The following is a 23,185-nucleotide window of genomic DNA, read 5'->3' on the forward strand; positions in this document are numbered from 1 at the left end:
TGTAGCAGTTGGTAACAAGAGCTGGCTTGGTAGTCCAGGAAAATTAGTTCTCAGGTCTTTGAGCACATAGCTTTGGGGTCAGCATAAATTACAGCCTCTTTTGCTTTGGCACAGTGGGATTCTTCTCTGAAGGTGCCAACTGATCTCTGCTCTCCTGGGCAGGTATGCCACAGGGCTTGGCAAAATGAATTCCAGCACCAGTGCCCCTGCTCCAGGGTGTCCAAGACAGATTTTTGCACTGCAGCCTCTGCCGCTCAATCTGTGAGGTGTCCTCTGCATACTCTGAGTCTGACTAATAAAAGCCTAGGATTTAAACCCTAAACATTTAAATGACTTCAAGGGTTGAAGGCTGTGCTATGAAAAGCCACTCCATATATATATATTGGAGTCTGGTTTGTCTCCTTACGAGAAATCAGCAGGAAGGCCAGCGCTGGTGTGAGTGTGTGGATGGAGACAGGCTTCTGGTTATAACTGGTCATTTATTATGACTTTCAAAGCCTGATGCATAAAATATTCCTCTCTTCTTCAGAAAGTCCATCTGCTTCTGTAGTCTTGTTTTCATGTCTAAGAAGCTGAGGGCCATAAGATGCCTGATGACAGTTTATTCCTCCCTTGCAACCCTCCCTGTGACTCCTTTGCTTCCTACCTCTAGGCCTCCCGCAGCTCACCATGGCTCTCTGGATCCGATCACTGCCTCTTCTGGCCCTCCTTGTTTTTTCTGGCCCTAGGACCAGCTATGCAGCTGCCAACCAGCATCTCTGTGGCTCCCACTTGGTGGAGGCTCTCTATCTGGTGTGTGGAGAGCGTGGCTTCTTCTACTCCCCTAAAGTCCGACGGGATGTCGAGCAGCCTCTAGGTAAGTCAGATTGACCATGACTACAGTCATATGCTATACGATGCAAAAAGCAACTGCCTTTATTTAATGGTGACACAAGGAATGTTCTTGATGGGGAATGCCAGGAATACCTTTAACATACCAACAGCGTCGTATCGCCCATGAAAAGATCTTCAGGCTAAAAAGGCAGGTGGGAGGGCAAGCAGGGAAAGGGGATTTATGAGGCAGAAGGAATTGTCACAGAAAGCTCCAAATTTTTTTCTTCTCTCTTGGTAGAGAGAGGCTGAAAATGGTGTTATCCCAACATTTGCATGGCAATCACACTGACCTGGGATCAATCATGAAAAATAAAGGTGTAAGGAACTCAAGAAGCCTCTTTATGCAATTCTTCTTTACCCCAATCCTGTTCTATGACCTCCTGCCTTCTGAAGCTGTCTGTTCTCGTGCTTAACTGACTTTTTCTTGAATGTTTCCTCTTAATATTTAGCCTGAATGTTTCTTGCCATAAATTAGTCCTCATCTTCTCCGTAGTGGACAAAAGGAAGAGTCTACCTTTTCTCCTTCATGGGTGATTTTCAAACTGTTTAAAAACTGCTTCCATGTCTTGTTTTAACCTACTGTGAGCCAAAAGCCCTTAACAGCCCCAGAATTCCTTTTTAGGTCATATATTCTAGCTCTCTGTCTACACAAACTGTGCTGCATTTGGCCCAAGCCATTATGGAATGGTGATGGCTTGGAGAAGCCTTGCCAGCTACAAGAGGAATGAGCAAACTGGAAGAACAATGTTGTATGGTTTTCACACCATGTTCCTGTACAAGGGGGTTATCTTTTTCAAAGCAGCTCCAAAGCTTTCATTGTCTCCCTTGGATGCCTTGGCCAGGCCTTAGTTGGATCAGCAATCCTTGCAGGACCACAACTAGCAATTCACCCCAGTCTACCCCTTGTCTTGATTGCATGACACTGTTTTCCTGCCTTCCTCTAACATCTTTCCCATTCCTTGATTAACAGCATCCCATCTTTTCAAAGGGTTTCTATAGTTTCCTAAGTAATTTTGAGTACTAATCTTGCCCTTCAGCAGGCTTGCAGCCCCCCACAGCTTTATATTGTCTCTTATTTCACGGTGGTAAATGGATTAGCCAGAGTAAGTTGTGATGCAGCCAGTGTCCATCTTTACCTTATTTTGTACAGCAGATTAAGAGGACAAAAAGCTGACATTCTGCAGCCCCCACAGAAATGCGGTAGGTTGGTTTCCTTGCTTTGCCTTTTGTTTTAGCAGAGTAGCTCTTCTGTAAATTGGTAACACAGGAAACACTTTTATCAGCTCAGAGCTACTCAGCTCCCTGCCACCTGCCCTGCCCCCAGATGAGGCAGCTCAGTCCCACCAAGGCAGGCGTTTCCGATCCAGCTCTGGAAGCTACCAGCCTCCAGTAAGCTCTGGAAACTCCTGAACTTGTCTCAAACTCTTTGTCTGAACATTTTCTTTGGGGAAAGATCCTGTCCTCTGCTTCTTGCATTTACTTGTGATCCAGTCCAATATTCAGCAGAGCTGAGGGCAGGGTGAATGGCTCCTATCAGCAGTTAAAATGCAAGATTGGAAACAGACTTGCACAAGAGAGAAGTAACATTAAAAAGCACAACTTCTCTGCTCTCTGTTTGCTGTTAATCTCCTTCCTGACCTGTCACTTAGGAATGGTGTGGGGTGCAGTGTGCCATGCTGAGACCCACTGGAAGTGCTGCCTTTTCTCAGCGTTGTGATCACTGAGAGATGCAGGTGTGGGAACATCAGAGGTGGAAGCATAGCATAAGGACCACAGCCCTTCTTATAGCTGGAAAGTCTAACTCTTCTCCAGTTACTACAGTTTCTCCCAAGGCAGAGACCCCTACCACTTCCTATGTCCACTCACCACCATTAGCCATGTCCCACACTCAACTAATTCTCATAAAAGCTTAGCAGCTTTTATGTAGCTCTTAGCAGCTACAGGAAGAGAGAAATCTGGAAATATACAGCAACACAACCTGGTTTTTTTCAGCTGAATGCAACAGCAAGCTCTGCAAGTTCTCAAGCAGGTGGGATGAGGTATTCCAGCAAGCTTTTGAGCATGCTATTAGTATCTAGATGAGAACACAACCTGTAGTGCACCAGCTGTAATGCAAGAGTGTTGTTCCTCCTGGAGATAGGTATTTGCAGTTCCTCTCAGCTTCAGGTGCCCTATAACCCAGCAAACACATTCTCTCCTCCATCTTCTGAGCCACTAGTGGAGATTTTCAATAGATGGAGAAGAGACTCCTGCCAAGTCCTAATCATTTTAACTCTCCAGTTTCAAGATAGAACAACTTACTTACCTCCCCTAACTACAGTACAGCTCTCCCTTCAGTCCTCTTCCTAACACATATTGGTTCCATTTGCATGTGCATCTTTTCCCTGCATATGTGACTGCCCTGTGAAATAGTCTCAGTGGTCTCTGGGAGGTGAAGCAAGGTAATGTCACAGAAGGCAAGCAGAGAGTTGGCCATGATTTGCTTTGAAATGCAAGGCACGCTGCTAGTTGCTTACTTGCTTGATGATTTGCTCCTGAAGACCATGATGAATGAGTTGGGTTCCTTAAATGTTGCATGGAGAATTTCATCAGGGCCAACCTGTCTGAAAATATCTGAGAATTTTCTACCTCTTTATCTAGGATTTTCACCTGAGCCACTACTTCTTTGTCACACGAGTTTGTTGTGTTTGCAGTGTGCTTGCAGCTGGCTTGAAGGATGGAAACAAATCACAAAACATCAACCAGCTATTTCCTCTTCTACTTAATATTGGGCTAAATCTTTTCTAAATTTTCCCCTTAGAAAACTAGCATAATGATTTCTTGTTACTCATGTGCCTTGTTCATTGTATCACACTTCGGGTGCTGAGGGATTTTGTATCTTGTGCTATGCTTTTCTGCTGCCCTAGAAACCACATTTTAATCTTGCTTTCCAGACAGTTTCTTTTGGTTGTTAGTGGCTCTTTTCTTCCTATAGGAAAAAATCACTATTTTATTTGCCATTCTCTGTATTTCCATTGGGCATTTAAAACTTGAACAATTCTGCCCACAAGTTTTCAAGCTCATCGCTTTGAGCAGACTATCTCCTTTTCTCCACATGCCTCCTCCTCTGTCCACTCCATGTGGCTTCCCTGTAAACCAGGGAATCATCTGGGGAGAGGGAACTTTATGCCTGAAGTGCTCTAAGAGCATCAGCTTTGGGAAATCTTTGCAAGTTCTCCTCATTTCCCAGGAGATCTTGGCTTACACACCTAGTATCTGAAAAGGGTGGTGTGGGATGGGGCTGGTGTAGGATGAACCATGACTTACCTTCGTTTCTCTTGGCAGTGAGCAGTCCCCTCCGTGGTGAGGCAGGAGTGCTGCCCTTCCAGCAGGAGGAATACGAGAAGGTCAAGCGAGGGATTGTTGAGCAATGCTGCCATAATACATGTTCCCTCTACCAATTGGAGAACTACTGCAACTAGCCAAGAGGCCAGAAACGGGCACAGACATGCACTTATTCAATTGCACCTTCAAAGCATTTAAATAAACCTTGCTGATCTACTGGAAGACTTGGGCCATTTCATGTGTCCATGGTTTGTGTGTTCATTGTGTCTGTGTACATTTCCTGGGGAAGGGACACCGCTGTTTGTTTTAGGGGTTGGCTGGCTGTACTCAGAGGAGGCAGATTTAAATGGTCCTGGAGCCACCCATCGCTTAACACCCAAAGTAGCTTCGAGGGAGGGAAGCAGGTTGCACAGCCAGAGGGTACCCAACGAGCATCCCCTACCCTCAGTCCCTGGTGGACGAGGCAGAAGGGGAGGAAAGCATTGAGAGAAACTTCTCTTTCTAGGGAAATGTTACTGGGAACACATGCAAAAACATCACACTGGTCAGCTTCCTGCAGTTCACAGCCTAAATATAGTGAGGTGGCCAGGAGACGGAACTTCCTCAGTTGTGTAATCGGAACAGTCCTGATTAAGCAAAGAATTAAGTCACCTATGAACTGCAACAAGAAGAATCATGGCCAAATGCCACAACCAATTTATAAAGTTTGTCCAGTTCTCCCTTTTTCTCATCAGAAGCCTGGGCAGAGTTCTTACTATGGGACGTGCCTGCTATCCACAAGTATTTGACAAATCAGATGCAGAAAGCAGATTTTGACCAAAAAGAGTTTTGTTGAGCTGTCTGCCACCAGTGCAACTTCCATCACTGTTGATGCTCGGGGCTGTGCTTTGTGTATATCGGTCCTGGACCACATGCTTGCCCTCCATGACTGCCTTCTGCTTTCCCTTGCTGCCAACAATCATTTCACACCGCAAATTTCCTCTCTCTTTTAACCAAATATTTGCAGAAGCCCTGAAATTTGTCAGAAACAAAGCACCTCCAGGCACTCAGACAGGCAGGATTATTGAGAAGCTGATGCACGTGGCTTCAAATTCCTCTCATGTTTTTGCACCTGCAAGCCCAAATTTTGCTCTTCTGTCCCAAAGAAAAGTCACTCTGAGCTCACAGGCAGAAAAGAGGTTTCTGTAGTTGGGCCCACTTGCAGGGTCTGGAGGGAAAACAGATCCAAGAGAACCAGCACTTGCTGTAGATCATGAGGAATTGGTCTCCTTCACAGCTGCAAATCCAAGACTAGATAGGGACACTGGGATTTTTCCTGCATCACATAGCAAAAAGATCTCAGACTAAATAGCCAGAGTCTGAAGAAAGCAAGTAAGCAGAGAGGTTCTTTTGTGATGAGACTGAGACTTGCTACTGCAAATCTGAGATTTCCATTTCTAACCCCTGCCAAAACTGTACAGGTCTAAATGATGGCAAAAGATGGGAGTAAGAGAAACTGAAGAGAAAGAGGTGGTGTAGGAGATGACATTGTCTCAATGACTGCCGTACTCATATCAGCACTTGCCCAAATGCTGCGCTATGGGGATGGAAACAGCAGCAAAGTCCATGGAGAAACCACTGTATTTCCTGTTGTGCTGAGTGGACCACACTTTCTTCCTACCACAGACTTTCCATGCACTCATCCCACTGTCTTCCAACATCATAAATTTGTAATAAAAGCACTTGGTCTCTGCATGATTGAAGAGAAGATCAGTCTATGGATAGAAAATTTTTCAAAACTGTATTTACTGAATAACCCAGCAGCTTTTGTTGGAAAGCATGCATCACTTCCACCCCAATTCATGTTCTCAAGAGCATCACATATTCTGCTGTGATCCTTACAGCTAGTCAGCGGGGGTAAAAGGGAGGTTGCGTGAGCTTGTCTACAGTGCCAGCTGTGTCTACATAATTTCCTGGCCATGACAAGAAGAAGGTCTTCCTTTCTATCAAGACTTTGAATTACGGATGGTATCTATCTTTGCAGAAGGTTCAGATCCCAGAGCCTGGGGTCTCCAGATGTCTGCAGACACAGTGCTTGGAAGCTCAGAGCCCTGCACTGGCTTTAGACAAATGAGAAGCCAGGTAAGAGTCATCAAGTCCTAGAGGGCTTACTGAAATAGTTGTCTCAACACATTGGTAACAAATAGAGAACCATCTAGGATGGGTTGTCCTATTTTAGTAGTTTTGGGGTCCCAGACCATAGCATGGGAATACATCCAGCATACCTATAAAACACGAGTAAGAAAGACTAAGCACACATTTGCCAACTGGTTCTGCTAAGCCAAAACCAGCTTCCATTGGAAAGAAGCTGCAAAAAGACAAGTTTGGAGGCTGCTGCTACAGCCCAGGGAGCAAGGCTCCAGCGAGGACAGCTGGTCGGAGATGCCCAGCTCGTCCCCTGCCCTCTGCTATTGTTTGGTTTGCTTGCTTGTTTGTTTGCTTTTCTTCTGAATGCTCTCAATTAGGACTTGTTGGGAAATTGCAAATGCCACGTTTTTAGCTGGAAAATGTTGATTCATCAACATCAGCACTTCCTGCAGGACTGGACCAGTTTTAGCAAGGCTGGATTAAATAGGAGGAAGGGTAGTTTGGGCACTCTACAGGTCTATGGGAGCTGCAGGTAACTACTCTGCTGGCATTGCAGAGGGGATTTCATCCTCCATGCCCCACTGGTAAAACCATGCACTAAACCACCAGGATCTGGGCTACCCCAGGGTGGACTCCCTTCTTCCACTGAAAAACAGCAGGAGGTTTGAGCAAATGCAGAGGGGGAACTGTTTTGAAAGCTCAAGATGGAATGGGATGGGGTAGGACACACTGGGTACCCATTTGGTGACCCACCCATGACGGCAGATGGTGGCCATGCCGTGCCATTCCTCCGCCCTTGTGCATCCTAGGACGAGAAGGCAGCAGGTCTCTTATTCCCTTCATCCCCAAAGTAAGAACCATCCTGTGTGCAACATATGGTGGGAAGTGCAGGAGAAAACACTGCATCAATTTAAAAGCTGTAGAAAATCTCAAATGAAAAAGCCCTTCTGTAGACACTTTGCTTTTCCAGAACTGAAAATAACATAAAGGACTTGGACAGGGTCAGCTCTTTGCTTTTTAAGAGCGTCAGTGATGTGAAGGCCAAAGGAGAACAAAGGTGTTTTTTCCCCTCTTTCTGCCACACTGGGGAAGGAAGCCTGAAGGCAATCCTAGGTGACATTCTGCACTGGAGCACACAGCTCCTCGCCTTGAAAACACGATATTGTTGGATGGCTTGGGCTGCTGCACAGCCCTTCACCCCTGAAACAGAGGATGGGCAGCACTGCGAAGTGCCATTCCTTGCGGCATTTCTTTATAAAGCCTCCTGTGCCAGCAGATGTGCTGTGGAGAAGCCAGATCTCCCAAATTCCTGAAGGAGAAGTGACTCAGGGACAGGGAATGCTGCTTCCATTGACCTCACTCCCTGCTCCTCCTCCCACTGGGGCTTTGCATTGTGATCTTTGGGAAGTGAATGCATCCAAGCCCTGTTTTTTTCTGACTCAGCAGTTGCTTTGAAGTGATTTTTTTTATTTTATTTTTTGCGGTAGCAGTGGGGCATCATGCCCAGCTAAAATATCTTGGCTCCGCTGTTCCTTGCAACAAACTTCCAAAGGTCTCATGCTAGCGGTGAAGGGCAATTTGAAGAGAATGCAAATAAAGGCTTCGCTTCATTCATACTGGTTGAATAGAGAATTGAAAGCTGAGCCGCGGAGGGGATTGCAAGACAAATTCTTCGGGCTGTGGAGCTGTTAACACTGCCCAGAAAAGAAAGGACCGAAGTTGCCCCTGTTTCCTGAACATTTCCCGACACGGGCTCTGGTTTTGAGGAAAAGGAAGAGATTCCTGCAGGAATGGCAATGGATCCAGGCCTGAGCAGAGCTGCTGTGAGGAGATGTGCAGTGGCCGGATGGCAGCATGTGGTCACCAACAGCATCCTTGGGGTGGCTGGTTGGGCTGCACTGCCATGTCTTGTCTGGAGAAGAAAAGACTGCCACTTTCCTCGAGTTAATCTGACTGTATTATTTCCTTTTCTAGGGTAGAAGAACGCTCTCTTTCACCCTCCAAACTCACAAATTCATTTTATGTAAGAAATAGCCGGAGTACACCAATATTCCCTCTGATTTAGACCAACCTTGCCAAAGAGACCTATTCTCAACAAAATATAGCTGCTCTTCCTTCTCCGTTCACCTTGGGCGGGAAGAAAGCTTCAGGTCAAGCTATAAGTTGATCCGGGAAGTCACTGCCAGCTCACTGTCACTGGGTGAATGATCCTGTGGGAGGGCAGCCAGCTTTTTTGGAGTCCGATGCCAGGCTGGGTCCCGCATCCCTGCAGACCTGTTGAGCAGTGTGGATGGGAGCAGAGCCAGGACAATAACAGGAAGCTAAGCAAGCCCATAGGAGTGCACAAGGAAATGATCTGAGCCTTCATCCTTTCCCTCCATCCCCAACCAGCTTCAGGGACACGGACAAACATTTTGGGCTGCACAGAGCTCCTTTCTTTTCCTGAAAGAGTTGGCCAAAATATGGCTTTTTTTTTAAACTTATTTTTATGCCCAGTAAATATCAGGATTTCCAGGATGCACATGGTTTCTCTTGCTAAAATTTCCCACTAAATGTTTCCCCATTTTGGAAGAAAATGGATAATGGAAATGAATTTGGCTTTTGATTTCCAGGTTGTTGTTATTTGGCCTTTTTAATGGTGGATTTTTTTTTTATTTTTTATTTTTTTCAGGGGAAGGATATTTTACAGAACTGCCAATTTCTGGAATGTAATTTTTTTTATCAGAAAACAGCGCAGCTTCCTCTTCTCTAATCAGAAAACGGAAAATCAAATATAAATGACACCACCCGCCTCTTGTTGACAATAAACCACTTTGTGGAAGTTCCAATGGAAACATTTCTAAACTTGTTATCCTTTTTTTTTTTCTTTTTTTTTTTTTTTGCATTTATCAGAAACCCCATCCTCATCACCAGGGGCTGCAGATGCACTGCACACCCAACCTTTTGGTTTTTCCTATCTGGTACCTGAGTGTTGCAGGAGATTGTTGAAAATTACCCCCAGAAAATGCTCTCTTGGCTCCTGCTGATTTTGGTGGGGAGTGAAAACACAGTGAAGCAGCTGAACTCCTCATCTACTCCTAGTGAAATCACATATGGTGCACAAGCTGCAGTTAAATTGGGTGGGTTTTTTTGGTCATTTTCTAAGTGCCTGCAAGCTAAGAGTGGCCATGCTTTTCCAAAAGCTGACACTTTGCCTTGCAATAATGAGTTTCAGCCCCTAAAAGAGGAAAAAAAAAAAAAAAAGTGGGAAGTGCTCCTCCAGCAGCTCTTCTGCATCTGCGAGATTACTGACCTCACCCTAGGGACACTGAGTGACACTGAGCACTGATGCCATTCTAATCTTCCCTTAAGCATTTAGCTGCAGGTCCCCCAGTGTCATTTTTGAGATGCTTTCCCTTAGTCCTCACCCTGTGCAGAGGTGCTTGAGGTTGTTGCTCTGGCTGTGCATTCCATTCAAGAACATATGACCAGGAGCAACTTTCTAGTCATTCACGTCGGCCCTTGCTGTCCATTATTGCACCTTCTCCATCTCCAAAAAGGCTATTAGCATCCCAGTTTCTTCCTAAAGCAGCTTTGGTTTCTGTAGCCTTACCCAAGGAATTTGTCTCTCCTGTTGGACTTTGCAGTCCTCATGATCTGGAAAAGATCCCAAGGTTTCACATATCTGTCCAGAGCACAGCAATTACCCATGGCTCTGTCACCAAAATAGGGCACCACAAAAATGCTGGGAATCTGCTAAAGCCGGATCCCTGCCATGGCTTTCCTTCCCCCCTGCAGTTCTCTAGGAGACAGGCTGCCAGGAGACAGTGCATAGGGCAGCTCAACTCTGCATCCTGCACCTCTGCCTGCAGATGTGTGGGGCATGGTACAGTGGCACGGGGCATGGCAAGCAGCACCAGGGACACCCAAAAATGCTGGAGGGAGCAAGTAAATCCAGACAGCGTAAGGTCAGAGAAAATCCTGCTGGAGCTCAGCATGTCATGTTGGAGCAATGATTTGCATCCAGGCCGTGGAGTAGAGCAGCAAGAAGAGGCTGGAGTGCTGCAAACATATTGTCTGTCAATTTCAGTTGTGATGCTGGCCAAGACATGGAACAGTTGACCAGTTCTTGCAGGCATCTTGAGCAATGACGAGTTGGTTTGCTGCTATTCCTGCTCTGATCTTTGTATAAAGTAGTATTTCTCCAATGTGACTCATCTTCTTGAAACCCCAGGCTCCTGAAGAAGTCCAACATGTGGGCATCTGACTTGGGACACCATAGGTGCCTGTGTCTCTCCCAGCCCCCTACTCGTTTCCCATGGAAAGGAAGATTTGCAGTGAAGGAATTCTGGTGAAGAAGGAGAAGCTGCAGGAAGCTTCTTAGAATGAAAAACTACATTTTGTGCCAATTTTCCACCATGGAGGGGCTGTACTTTGCACTGTTTGCTGTGATATCAGGTAACTCATCTTTCTCACTATCTACAGAGTAAAAATGTTGGCAGGGTGGAAATTCAGCATTATAAGCAAAAGCTATCAGCTCTGCTACAGCATAAAACTGTAACATCTGGATTTTTGTGAAACATCAAGAGAGGACATCCTGAAGCTGAGGTGCTCCCTTTGGTGCATTCTTCAGTGGGCACATCCCAGCACACTAACTGCAGGTTCAGCTCTGCTGAGAAACCATCTAAAGGGAAATTTTTCCTTGGGTGTAGCACATGCCTATGGAGTGCTTTGGGCTGGTTAGGTATGCATTTTTGAGCCAGCAATACTCCTTTGAGCATGCTTAGGGTTAGGTCCACAATAACCAAGCATCCATCCCCAAAGAAAATCTTCCATCTCACCCTGACTCTGAAGGACTTCCAGAGCACAGGCACATATATCCTGAATAGAAATATTAGCATTTCAAGCAAAGCTGGGATACTTCCCCACATCTCATTACTGCTGGGCCAGTGCCCACACACAAAGCAGCAGAGTCCCGGGGCTTTGGAAAGTCGACCACCAGCTTTTTCCATCTCTCCATCATATAGGTATTTGGGATTATATGCCTTGCATTTGGAAACCATGTCAGGAAACTTTGGTTCAGGCTGAGTCTGGACCGCACGCTGTTGGCCCTTCTTGCCCTACAGTCAAGGACAGGGGCACTGACGTCCCACAGTGCGTCCCACAGGTGGCACCTGCCCTGGGAAGTCTATTCAGTGTGGATGTATGGTTATGAAATATTATTTTAGCCAGCAGAGGGAGCGCTCAGTGCTTCAGACCAGGTCAGTTCGGGAAGCACAGAAAAAGCATCTGAAACCCTTATCAGGGCAATAGGAGCAGAAATAAAGGTTGTGCCTGCATTTGGGCTGGGGATGCTCTGCTACAGCATAACAGGGCACAGACCTGCTGGGAAACCCTCTGGAGATCTCTGGTATGTGGGTGAGTATCCCCCAAGTGAAATCTGCTCTATTAATTCAGGTCTGTGTTTGGGCTTTTACAGATGCCCACCTGCCAAGTATTTAAGGTAGAGCTGCATTCAAATTTAGGACAAATAAAGTGACACACAGCTAATTTGACTTCAGTGAATTTAAAGACTTATCAGCTGGCAGGATCTGTAACAGCCTCCTGGCTTAGGAAAAGGGTCTCAGTTATTCTCCAGTGAAGTGCCTCAGCAGTGGAGGGATCTCTCTGTTCACACACGATAATAGAACTATAATTAGTTACCCAAATGTACATCAGTCCCATCCTCTCCTAACCAGTCAGATCCCCCAGGTGCTTAAATGAAATCTACTCAAGCAAAAAGGGGCAATTTGGAAACTTGTCTCTGTGCACATCAGTGATTAGAAGCCATGTAACAAAGCCAGGTGTCTGTGGGATTGAGCTAAGGCAAGCCCACGAGGGGATGCTGATGTGGATCAGATAAATATGTCACAAAAGCAGTGGCAAAGCAAAGACCTGAGAGCAGAAGATCTCATCATGCTGTGTCTGGGGGCATTTCCTGCAGACACCACACACGTTCCAGTTAAATGAGCACAGCCTTGGGCAGATTAACACCCCTTGCAAAGCCTGATAAAAAACAATGAGCTGCATGCTCAATGCAAAGTACATCAAGGATGAAAGGGAACTGGGGAAGAAGCAGAAAGGAGCAGCAGGGATGACCTCACCTGCCTGAAACCTACCATGCTGCCAGGGAGTAAGGCAGCTTACTGCACTGTGATTAAATACAGTAAGAGTAGGAGAGATGCTACTCCAGAGGAAACAGATGTGAGAAAGCTCCCTGTGGTGCACAGCAGCCAAATGCATGATGGGAGCCAGAAACTGAAGTCAGACCCAGTGCAATAAAAAGGTTTCTCAATAAGCAAGAGGCACCTACCAGTGGGATGGTTCAGCTGTTGACACAGGAGACTTGCATTGCTTGCATGGATCCTTTTAAATGGGAGCTGATTGCTCACCACAGCATTAAATGCTTGTTCTGGCAGCAGCTGTGGGAAATCCTGTGGCCCTTTCATCAGTGAAAAATCTCTCCTACTGTTACCTACGCTCACTATCAGCAGAAGACACTTTCTGCTTCACAACACTACATTAAGTGCTGATTCCTATTCCTGTCTTTCAGACGGTAATATCTTGACCCAATGATGCCTGGCATGTCCACCTTGTAGCTACTTAACATAAGATCTGAGAGGAGAAATTGTGCTTATTCGTGATGTGGACAATTCCAAAACACAAGGCTGCCTTGTTTACAGCAAGCTGGGAATGGCAAGTGCTAACACCTGCAGATGGGCTGGGTGTTGAGCACCTAATGGCTGAGTGCTGAGTTTGGTGACTGGGGCAGAACCAGATGATTTCCATATCTCTTTGGCAGTGGCAGTGCTAGAGTGACACCTCTCCCTTGGCTATAATGCTGTGTTTGTGTAGCAAAGCCTGCCTCGCAAGTCTTGCTTGGACTGTGTCTGATGGCCAAAGAACCTCTTCCTTGGATAGCCCAGTGGAGATGTGGGCACCAGGCCTTGTGCCATGCTTGTGTTCACACTAGTGGAGCTTCTGCAGCAAACCTCATTGCAGTAGCTGATTCTGCCCAGTGTTGCAATCTCCTGCCCCTTCTCCATGATAGGCAGGTTTGGGCTCCCTCCTTCCTGTCATCTGCAGAAAAGCCAGAGCGAATCCTCCAAAGCAATTGCTGAAGATCAAAGTTTCCACTTTTAGCTGTTTTCACTCCTGAGATCAGAACCTGACATAGTAACACCCAGAAAATCTTAGTTTTAGAATTACTTCATTTAAAAACCAAGCACCAACATCCCAAGCCAGTTGTTTAGATTAAAATAAAATCTGTCTCACGTATTCCACCTCCCTTCCCTGGGAGATTGCTCCCTATCTGGGTGTGGAAGAGCATCTCAAAAGTGGGAGAAAAGGCTTTTAGTGATTCATCTTCTACTTCGTATACCCCAACAGTGCTGTTGTTGCTTTCAAGTGGGTCTCCAAGGCAGCAAGGGGTGGGAGAAAGCAGCTGTAAAATGGGCATCATACACCAGAGACAGGCCTGTGCCTCTCCCTTGTATAGGTGCAGGAAGGGGGACCCCTGGGAACACTGCCCTCCCCAGCACAGGTGTTGTTTGGGGCAGGACTTGGGATAGGGTCTCGACAGGATTTGGGATGGGAGCTCTTGAAACTCTCTGGTGACTCAGGCAAATCAACACCTAATGATGACACTTGTGTTTGTAAGTTAATTCCTCTAAAAGTCTCTTGTAGGAGATGCCTGCTATCTGTTGCTAGATTTTTCTCTTTTTCCTTATATAACATGCAAAGACAATGGAATTCAATCTATCTCTCACAAGCATCTTTTTTTTTTCTTCTTTCCTTTTGATTAGATTAGTGCAGAAGAGGTTGTTCCAGTCTGGCACCTCTTGCAGTTACTGTTATTGTTTTGACTATAAAACACCCGTGTGATCTGTACATACTTGAAATGGTTGCTTTTAATGAAAACTAAAAATAATTTAAAAAAATCTTTAAAAATTCCAAACAATTCACTTCCAGGCCAAAAAAAAAAAAAAAAATCTTCTCGTTCGCCAGGATCTACCTGCTGGACTTGGAAGGCTCAGCACAAAACCCACCTGGAAGAAATCAAATGAGAGGCAGGTTTGCAACAGGAATGCAATTGCCATGAATATAATCTTAGAATCTTAGGAGTTGGATGGGATCTCTGGAGATCACCTATTCCACTTGCTAATCACGTTCAGGTATTCACAGTCCTACTGAGGCTCAGTGCAGCCACCTCTCATAGCTGGGGATGTCCTGGCGTCTGGGGTCTGGGGTCTGCAAAAGGCAACCGATTTCCACTGATCTTTGTATTGTCTCACCAAAAGATTTTTGTACAAGTCTTTTAACTATTTTCCAGCTAAAACAGTGCCAGGAGGTCTGGGGACCTTCCTCCTCCATCCTGGCCATGTATTTCTGATGCTGCTTTTGGTAAGGGATGGATGAAGCTCACTGGGATGGATGAATCACACTCAGCTCTCACGTTTTGAGGCATTAAGTGGTTCTTTATGGGGTTAAGCAACATTTCGCCCTCCAGACACTTCCCTGCAGCTTTTCAGCACATCTGCTCCTGCAGGGCCATGTCAGTAAGAGGATGTGCTGAGGGCTGCGTACACCTTAAATTTAAGGTGTGAAATGCCCAGGGACCCTCCAGTCATTCCCAGAGTGAGCTCACCCCTCCATCTCTTTAAGGGAAACCAGTTGACATTATTGAGCACATTTCTCTAACCAGACAACTGCTGATTGTGTTCCGTGAAGCTGAAGACATCACAGAGCCTCCCAGATGACAATGGAGGAGCACACCATCGTCCCACCATCACTCCAGCAAGCCTCAGCAATCATGCTGCCTGTCCACCCCCCAAGAAAACACATTTATTTTCTTGCAGCCCACGATGGTGCTGGGATAGTTCAGGCTGGAAAAAGGCCACCATAGTCAGGAGAGGACCAACAGTTGCCAGGCTGATGACTGGCTCCTTTGCCAACACCTGCCGTTTGCAAGCAACACTTTTTCCAACAGAATCCTGTAAAATATTTTTTATGAAGAACCGATAGGAAATGTTGTGGGGGAGGAAAAAAAAAAAAGCCTAAACTTTTCTGGAAGTCTTCTTAGTCATTGCCTTTTTCCATTTGTAAAACTTTCCAGATTAAAGCCTCACACCCCACCTTTTCTTTTTCTTTTCTTTTCTTTCTTTCTTTTTTTTTTTTTTCCAGCTAAAACCAGCTTTGATTAAATACAAAATCAATACAGCTGCTCAGCTCCTTGGGCTGCTGAGCTGGAGCAGAGGACCTGGCTCCCCATGGTGCTGCTGCATCTCATGGGCTTTTCCAGGAGAGAGATCCCAGTGGCTGGAAGCCCAGCAAAACATGGGGTGGCTTGCAGCATGAGCTCCATATATGCACATACAGAGCACACAGGGGAAGGTTCATGGGGAAGGGGGGGGGTGTCTCCTTCAGACGTAGACATATCTTGCACTGCAGTTTTCTTTAAACTGTGGGGAAGTTGGATTAGGTGAGGAATTCCACAATTTCTTAGCTTTTCAAATAACATGTCTGCGATATCACTCAGCCTGACCTGTGCTCCCACCTGCCTTGGGAGCTCAGTTAACCCTTTGCCCATTGATTTCGGGGCTTCATGGAGGGCTGAGAACACATGGCCACACACACACTCAGGCTGCCGACACATCGGATTAGCACCTCTGATGCTGAAAGCAAGCAAAGTCCACCCTGTTCAGAGTCTGCCCACCATAAACACACACAGGGAATAGAAACCTCTTTAGACCTTCTCCAGCTCCTTCCTGGGCTTATGCCCTAGAGCAGGTATAGAGATGTTCAGGATTGTGCCTGTGCTTCCCATCACTCTGTGTCATTCCTCTTAGGATCTTCCAGATGCTAAAGCACACCAAGGATTGGTGTATCCCAGTAGGAGTTATCTTCAGCTGATGAAGAGGAGACGTGGAGACAGCAAGTGAGTCACCCCAAGTGGCATCACTGAAATGGGGACAGAAATAGGGGTAGCATTTGAGTCACCTGCCATTTGGCTCTACCTACTTAGCCAAGAACTCTCTACCCCCTCAGCACAAAAATACATGCGTGCACACACGTGCTATGTGAGCCCACTATGTGCTCTTTTTAAAAGCTATATGTATATTTTTGTGGGGGTTACTTGCCTAGTAGTTAGCAATTAGATTAGGGTACGCACCCTATGAAGTCTCCTGCTCCAGGAGCACTGGGACATCTACAGAGCCATTGCATTTCTGTCCACAGACCTTTCCTCCTTGCTGAAATGCAACCAGCACCATGAAAAAGCTTTCCCTATCACACAGGATCACACCATACCTATTTGCACTGTGATACTACCTGGAGATCCCAGCCCCACCTGCAGACCACTCCTTGAAGGTCAAATAACCCTGATGGTCAACAGGAGACCATAGAGGTGAGGCTTTTGAATATGCACGGTCCCAATGGTTATCATGTCCCAGAAGCTCACCCCAGCTCTCCCCAAACCATCCCTACACACTTCCAACCCTTAAGGGGTGCACTGCTGTTCCCTCTGTCCTGAGGTGAATATCCCCTGCTAAGTGGGGATGGTGACACCACCACCGCTACCTTTCCCTGTGCCCCCAAGCCCACCCTGGCTGGGAGCTGGCTCAATGCAGCATCCTCTGCTCCGCCGGCGCCGTGCTGCTCTATCGCCACATTTCTCAGCGGTAGAGTATAAACATTTCCAGGGAAGTGCACTTAGTGTAAATTTGTTTGCCAAGTGCTGTTGCCTCCCCTCCTGGGTTATGATTGTGAACGTTTTGGTTGAGCCGGAAAACAAATCACCCACCCCATTCAGTGCACACTTCCTGGTCTCCCATGAGGGTGTCCGTCACCCCTGGCATGGGCAAAGTGTTCTGGGACATGTGTCCCCATGTTATCTGCAGTGGGGACCCTACTGCAAAGTCCCACGCAACTGCTTCCAGCTGTAGGCTCAGTAGGATCAGTTCCAGCAAGATCAGTCCCAGCCCCTAAGGAAGCAAGGCAAAGGGGAGAAGATGTATTCTCACACCTAAATGATGGACGAGGATGCAAAACATAAGGAAAATAAGTGACTTGCCCATAGTTGCAGCAGAGGGAGGCTGTGCATGGGTTATGCTAAACATGCACGACCTCCTCACTTCTCCTTTTCCCTGTATCCACAGCCACCTGCCCAATGGGATCATGGCCCCATGTCCTTCCTTCTTCTGGGATCTTCACTACATCTTCAATCCATTTCTCCCACTACAAAGCCCCTTGGCCTGAAAGATTGATGGGATGACCCCAATTGGGGCTGGCAAGCAGAGGTGGTCATGGGGGTCCTCAATATGGGAAACCCTGGCCCTGAGAAGCTCCCAGCCCAATGCTCTGCCACAAGACAATGAGAGCTGCAAACAAAGAACCACACTGAAGCACAGCAGCAATGCGAGGGGAAAAAAAAAAAAAAAAAAAAAAAAAAAAAACAGAGGAAGAAATGCCTGAAAGATACATAGCTGGGATTCCTGAACCCCTCAGAGGTATTCGGGCTTAGCCAACAGGCTGGGTTTTTTTTTTTTCAAGGCCATTAATTACACAACAGAGATGTATCTGCACCACTCCACCTCTCCACACTCAATAAGGGCCCCACATATATTCCCTACGATGTATCACCATCTGTGTGCAGTGCCACCACCTGCACTGGGCACCTGGGAAAACAACCTGTTGGAGTGTGACACTTCCCTCTGTTTCTTGTGTCTGATTTTCTGAGGAGAAGTAAAGGGGCACTCCAAGTATGCACCTTTAAAGCATGTCTGAAATACGTGAGCTGAACTGGTTGGGAGGGCAGGAGGTGGTGGCAGAGCTGGAAGGCTTCAGGGGGGCAAGGAGAAGATCTAAGGAGCTGTACCAAAGCAAAGTCAGTGCACGGGCAGCGTATGGACTTGCTCAAGAATAATTCCCTGTATTTGCACAGTGTTGTGAAGAGCCAACCTCATCTTCTGGTGCTTAGAAGAACCAGTTGTGCCTGCTGAAGCTCTTATTGGTCCTTTAAGGAGCTTGGACTTCTTCCTCTGTATGACATTCCTGTGAGCTTTCCATGGAAATGTTTTTTTTAAAAAAAGGGGGGATGACGACAGGAAATTGTGACGTGCTTAGCTGTTAATACAGGCACAGACCCACAGACCCATTCTCCTTCTGCTACTGTATTTGTTGAACATTTTTGACATGTATAATCAGACAAAACTTGGAATCTTCCAGGCTCCGTCCGCAAAAACAAAACAAAACAAAAAAAACCCCCAACAAAACAGAGGAGAGGGGAAGCTTTCTTCCTTATCTACCCTATCCCACCCTTCTCAGAAATCCCTTTTAGGAGCCCACTTTGGCAGTTGGGGATGACCAAGACATGCTTTTCTTTCCACAGATGGTGGGGAGAGAGGAGACACATCCCTCTCTCCCTGGGACGGTCTGACCCTTTGGTGCTCCCAGCCCCCAGCCTCCTGGCTTTGGCCATGCTGCTAACAGTGCCTTGAGTTTTAAAAGATGCTACAGGAATACCAAGTCTGTCCAGTCTGCAGAAATGCAAGTTTGTCCTCCATATAAATAGGAGTGAAAACACCTGTGCCTTTAACTGCTGTCACAAATTCTTCAGGCACAATGCAATAATATACCTCTTTAGAACTTCAGTTTTGCAATGTTCAGCAGCATCCAGATCCTTTGTGTGCATCTGCCAGCAACCCTCAAGTCCAACGAGTGCCCCAAGGTATCAGCAGACCAGCGCAGGATTTGCTCCAAGAGTCCCTTTTCCCCCTGAACATGCCAAAAAGATGACCCTGCCCATATAATAACCTAACAGCAGACACAAGGAGACCTGAGCAGACCCTCTTGGCATCCACTCTTGTTTGCTCCTTGCTGACCACAGGCCCGAGGTGAATTATTTCTCCGACTCCGAGTTGTTTGACTTCAATTTCATGCAGGGACCTTACATATATCACATCCCCTGTCGCCAATGAATCTCTCCTGTTCAAACAGTTCCAGTTGCCCTGAGATCAATATATTTTAGCAGCACACAAGGACACCGTGTTATTGCCAATTTCCTGGGCTGTACAAAACAAAAGGTATCACTTTCTTAAAGCCATTGAAAAATGCTCTGGGCCAACTAAGATTACTTCTCTGCCATTAAATGGTTGCATTTAGGACTCATCCTGATCACTGTCTGTTCTGTCTTGTGATGACATTTTCTGCCAGTCTTCAAGGACAGGAGATGCCAACTCAGGAACCTTTCCCACCCTCCTGTGGTCTAATGTCAGTAGTGTAGTCTGATTTCTCCCAGTTGTCCTCATTGTTGACAAATGAGAATATGAGGTGTCTTACAAATAGGTACGTGCAATTCAAATGCCAAGAAATCCCCTTCCTGCCCATTGGGAAATAAACCAAATGAGCACCAATGGGTGCCTCGGTTGAGCTGGGATTAGGTGACTTTTCCCACCTCTGTCTGCAATGTCTGGCCTGGCTCCAGCTTTCCTGTTCTTTCCTTCGTCCCTTGAGACCCTTGGCAAGGTGTAGGTGGCCACCCAGATCTGCCATCCAGACCCAGAATGCCACTGGGGGCTTTGCAGATGGGCATGCCCTGGACATCCATGGATTCAGATGGAATCCAGAAGCTTCCTATGATGCTGGGGTGGAAGCTTTGCTTCTCTCTCCATCTCTGCCTTCTCTGGTGCAGGTCCAGCCATGCCCTCCTCGTCCTCCTGCCACTCAGGCCCTGTTGTCAGGCAATGCCATGGGCTGGAGTTTGGGGTGGAGGCAGCTATTGTTCCAGCTATCTGCAGTGTAATGTTCCTTATGACTGTATTAAATGAAGGGCGGAGGTCACACATCCCCAGTTTAAATTAGGTTTGGGCTGACCTTTAACAATATTACACTCGTGGATCCTCTCATAACTCACGGCATAAACTCCCTGAGGGTTTTACCACCTCCCTCTCTCCTTCCTACTGTAAGGATGCCCGAGGCTTAATGCGCTTCTCTCCTATTTCGCTTTGATTTCTAATCCCATCCTCTTCTCCCCCTTCGCCCCCCTAAATACAGATATATTCACTCCTTTAAAGGTGGGGGAAAGAACCTGTTCCTTTTCTCTTCTGGGCGACAGCTCTTTCTTTTGTGTCTCTTTCTTCCCTTCCCCGCCCCCCTCCTCTTTCTTGACACAATGCACTATTTATTTGCACTGAAGGATAACTAAGAAGCAATTAAAAGATCAAAAGGCACAAGCCCAAGTAGACCCAACTCGGCAACTTGTGGGGTGCATTTTGCTGCTGCCGCCGAAGCTGCACCGAAAGGCTGCCTTGTTTGTCCCCCCAGTCAGAGGGACACCTCTCCTATTGGGTCGCCTCTTCCTCAGAGCGGACTTTTATGATCGCTATTTTTCACCCCCATTGTTTGCTATTGCAGTTGTTTACTGGAAAATCACTTGTTTTTCTCAGGGAGATTAACCCCCTCCAAGCTTTCTTTTGTCTCCTTTCAGGAGGTCCTTGCGCTGGGCTGGGGGAAGGGTAGGGAAGGGAGCCGACTCCTTCAGCTATTAACAGGGGCTTACAGCCCCCTGCCAAGGCTGAGTCCTTCCCTTTGATGGGGTTTTGCTTGCAGAAGGGAGAGGTGCTTGATCTTCCTCAAGGAGATGAATAGAAAGCGAAGATCCGTGGTACGGATGTTCTAAGTTCTGGGCATCTCAGAGAAACTCCTATAGCCAAAGGTGGGCATCAGTGGAGATGCCTCTTTGCAGAGAAGATGCCAGTGGGACTTCTCAAGAGCCCGTTCTCTTTGACAGCCAGATCAATTCTTCTCACTAGGAGCTGAGATCTAATGCCCACACTGGAGCATGCTGAGGACACAAGTGCTTTCCCAGCATCACACTCCTCTCCTAGGCATGCTGGCTGCTCACCACCCAACACCAGGGAGTCTGCTGGGCACAATGCACAGTGACACAACCCAGAGGACAGCCTGCAGACGAGAAGGATGCTGGGCAGGGGAGGACCTCCAAAGCTCAACAGGAAGGGACCAGTCCTGCTCAAGCCTCACATTTTCCTCGGCATGTTTATGGCAATTCCAGCTGTTCAGAGAGGCGCCGAGTTCTCTATTCTCGAAAGAAGAAAAAAAAAAAAAACAAAAAACTACAAACGTGCACATTTTGTTTTAAAAAAAGAGTTCCCTCAGTACACGTCATTGAGATTTGCTGAGCCCTCACCCCTTCATGCCACTGCCTACCATGAGCACCACCTGCGATGTGCAGCCCGAGGCGCAATGCTGGCAGCTCTGCCCCTGCCTGCTGTGGGTGGGTGCATGCTTTGCACTGCAACTTGAGCTGCGCATCCCTGCGAGCTGACAGCCACCCGTGCTGCGCCTACCCGAGCGAGCGCTCCGGGACTTTGCCGCTGGTGGAAAGCAAGTGGGTTCCCTTGCAGCCCACCTCTGGGGCAGCCACTTCTCAGCGGGGCAGGTTTTTTGGGAGGTGAGCTGTGCACAGTGCAGCCCGGTGTGATCACTGTGCAGCTCCGGTGGTGGAGCGGCGGTTGCAACGGTGGTGAATTCGGATCACATGCTGCTTCATGGCAAAGCCTGGGAAAAGTCCTTTTGGCTTCAAAGCAATTGCACAAGCTGGCAGCCCAGAGAGCAGACACTAGAGGTGCCGTGGGGTGCCAAATCCAATTGTACCCACGCAGCATGGACATCCATGCTGTCCCTGGAGATGTGTGCAGGCAATGTGGGGCTTGCATCTGCCAACACAGGGATGTGTAACACGGGGCAGGGCGCCGATGTGAACCTGGGGGGCCGTGCTCCTGCACCCCTGCATGCCTGCAACTACCATGCAGATGCTGTGAGGCCAGCACAGAGCAGGACGGATGGCACAGCCACCTGTGCCCTGCGCGCAGTCAGAGCGGGACCAAAAAGCAGGGCTGGCACGGCCAGATTCCGCTGCTTCCGATCACCCCACAGTAGTTTCAGTTCCCTGGAGGGCAGGGAGAGACGGCCCAGCACCGCGGGCAGGGGCTGGGGCGGAACTCCCCAGCCGCCCGCCTTCACCTGGGGGGGGAGGCGGAGGATGCGCGGCCCCCAGCCCACCCAGCGGCCGGCAGGGGTGGGCTGCAACCCCCTCCCGGGCGGGGAAAGCCTGCGGCTTGAAACTTCCCGTCGCTCCCCGAGCTGGACTTCGCAGGGTTACGAAGAAGGGAGGGAGAAAGAGGGAGGGATCGCTCTGCAACATTATTGGCTGCGTGGCCGGGCTGGTGCTCGCTGGGGAAGTCAGAGCATGCCCATTGGGGGGGTATAAAAGGGGGGCAGCTAGAGCGCCTTGCCCGTCTCCTCGCTCGTGGGGCAGCCAGCCGGGAGCAGCGGGCAGCAGGCAGCCAGCCCCTCCGCCCCAGCCAGGGGACGCAGTCAGTAAACACCACAACAACCAAAAAGTGAGAGCCACCCAAGGGGCAGTCAAGGCAGGAGGAGAGAAAGAGGAGGAAAAAAAAGAGAAGGGGGTTAAACCAGGAGGAAAAAAAAAAAAAAAAAAAGCGAGAGAAAAAAAAAGAAAAAAGGGAAAAAAAAGGAGGGATAAAAAAAGAAGGAAAAGGAGAAAGAAAGAAAAGGAGAAAGAAAGAAAAGGAGAAAGAAAAGGAAAGCGCTCGCCTGCTCTCTAGAATAACAAAATACCTGATCGTAACAAAATAACATCCTCCAGACCAAATCAAGCAGGGACTTGACATACCAAAAGGCAAAGCGAGGAGAGCGAGCCAGGGCGCGGGGAAGGCGAGCCAGAGCCGCGATCGCTGCCAGGGCCGGACAGCAGCATGGCAAGCGCCGGGGCACACACGGATGAGCGCTGCCGGCAGCCTGC

The 23,185-nt window shown here is 47.7% G+C and overlaps 1 protein-coding gene across 1 annotated transcript; it reads left to right on the forward strand.

Annotated features, from left to right (window-relative positions):
- The first annotated feature begins 669 nt into the window (after positions 1-669).
- Positions 670-4,334, forward strand: INS (insulin). Its single transcript, XM_042815058.1, has 2 exons — positions 670-856; positions 4,198-4,334. Exons 1-2 carry the CDS (start codon positions 670-672, stop codon positions 4,332-4,334), a joined length of 324 nt encoding a protein of 107 aa, XP_042670992.1.
- Positions 4,335-23,185: the final 18,851 nt, after the last annotated feature.

Source organism: Centrocercus urophasianus, unplaced genomic scaffold (genome assembly GCF_019232065.1).
Source record: "Centrocercus urophasianus isolate 14NV4802_14NV808 unplaced genomic scaffold, USGS_Curo_1.0 seq_14, whole genome shotgun sequence".
NCBI lineage: Eukaryota > Metazoa > Chordata > Aves > Galliformes > Phasianidae > Centrocercus > Centrocercus urophasianus.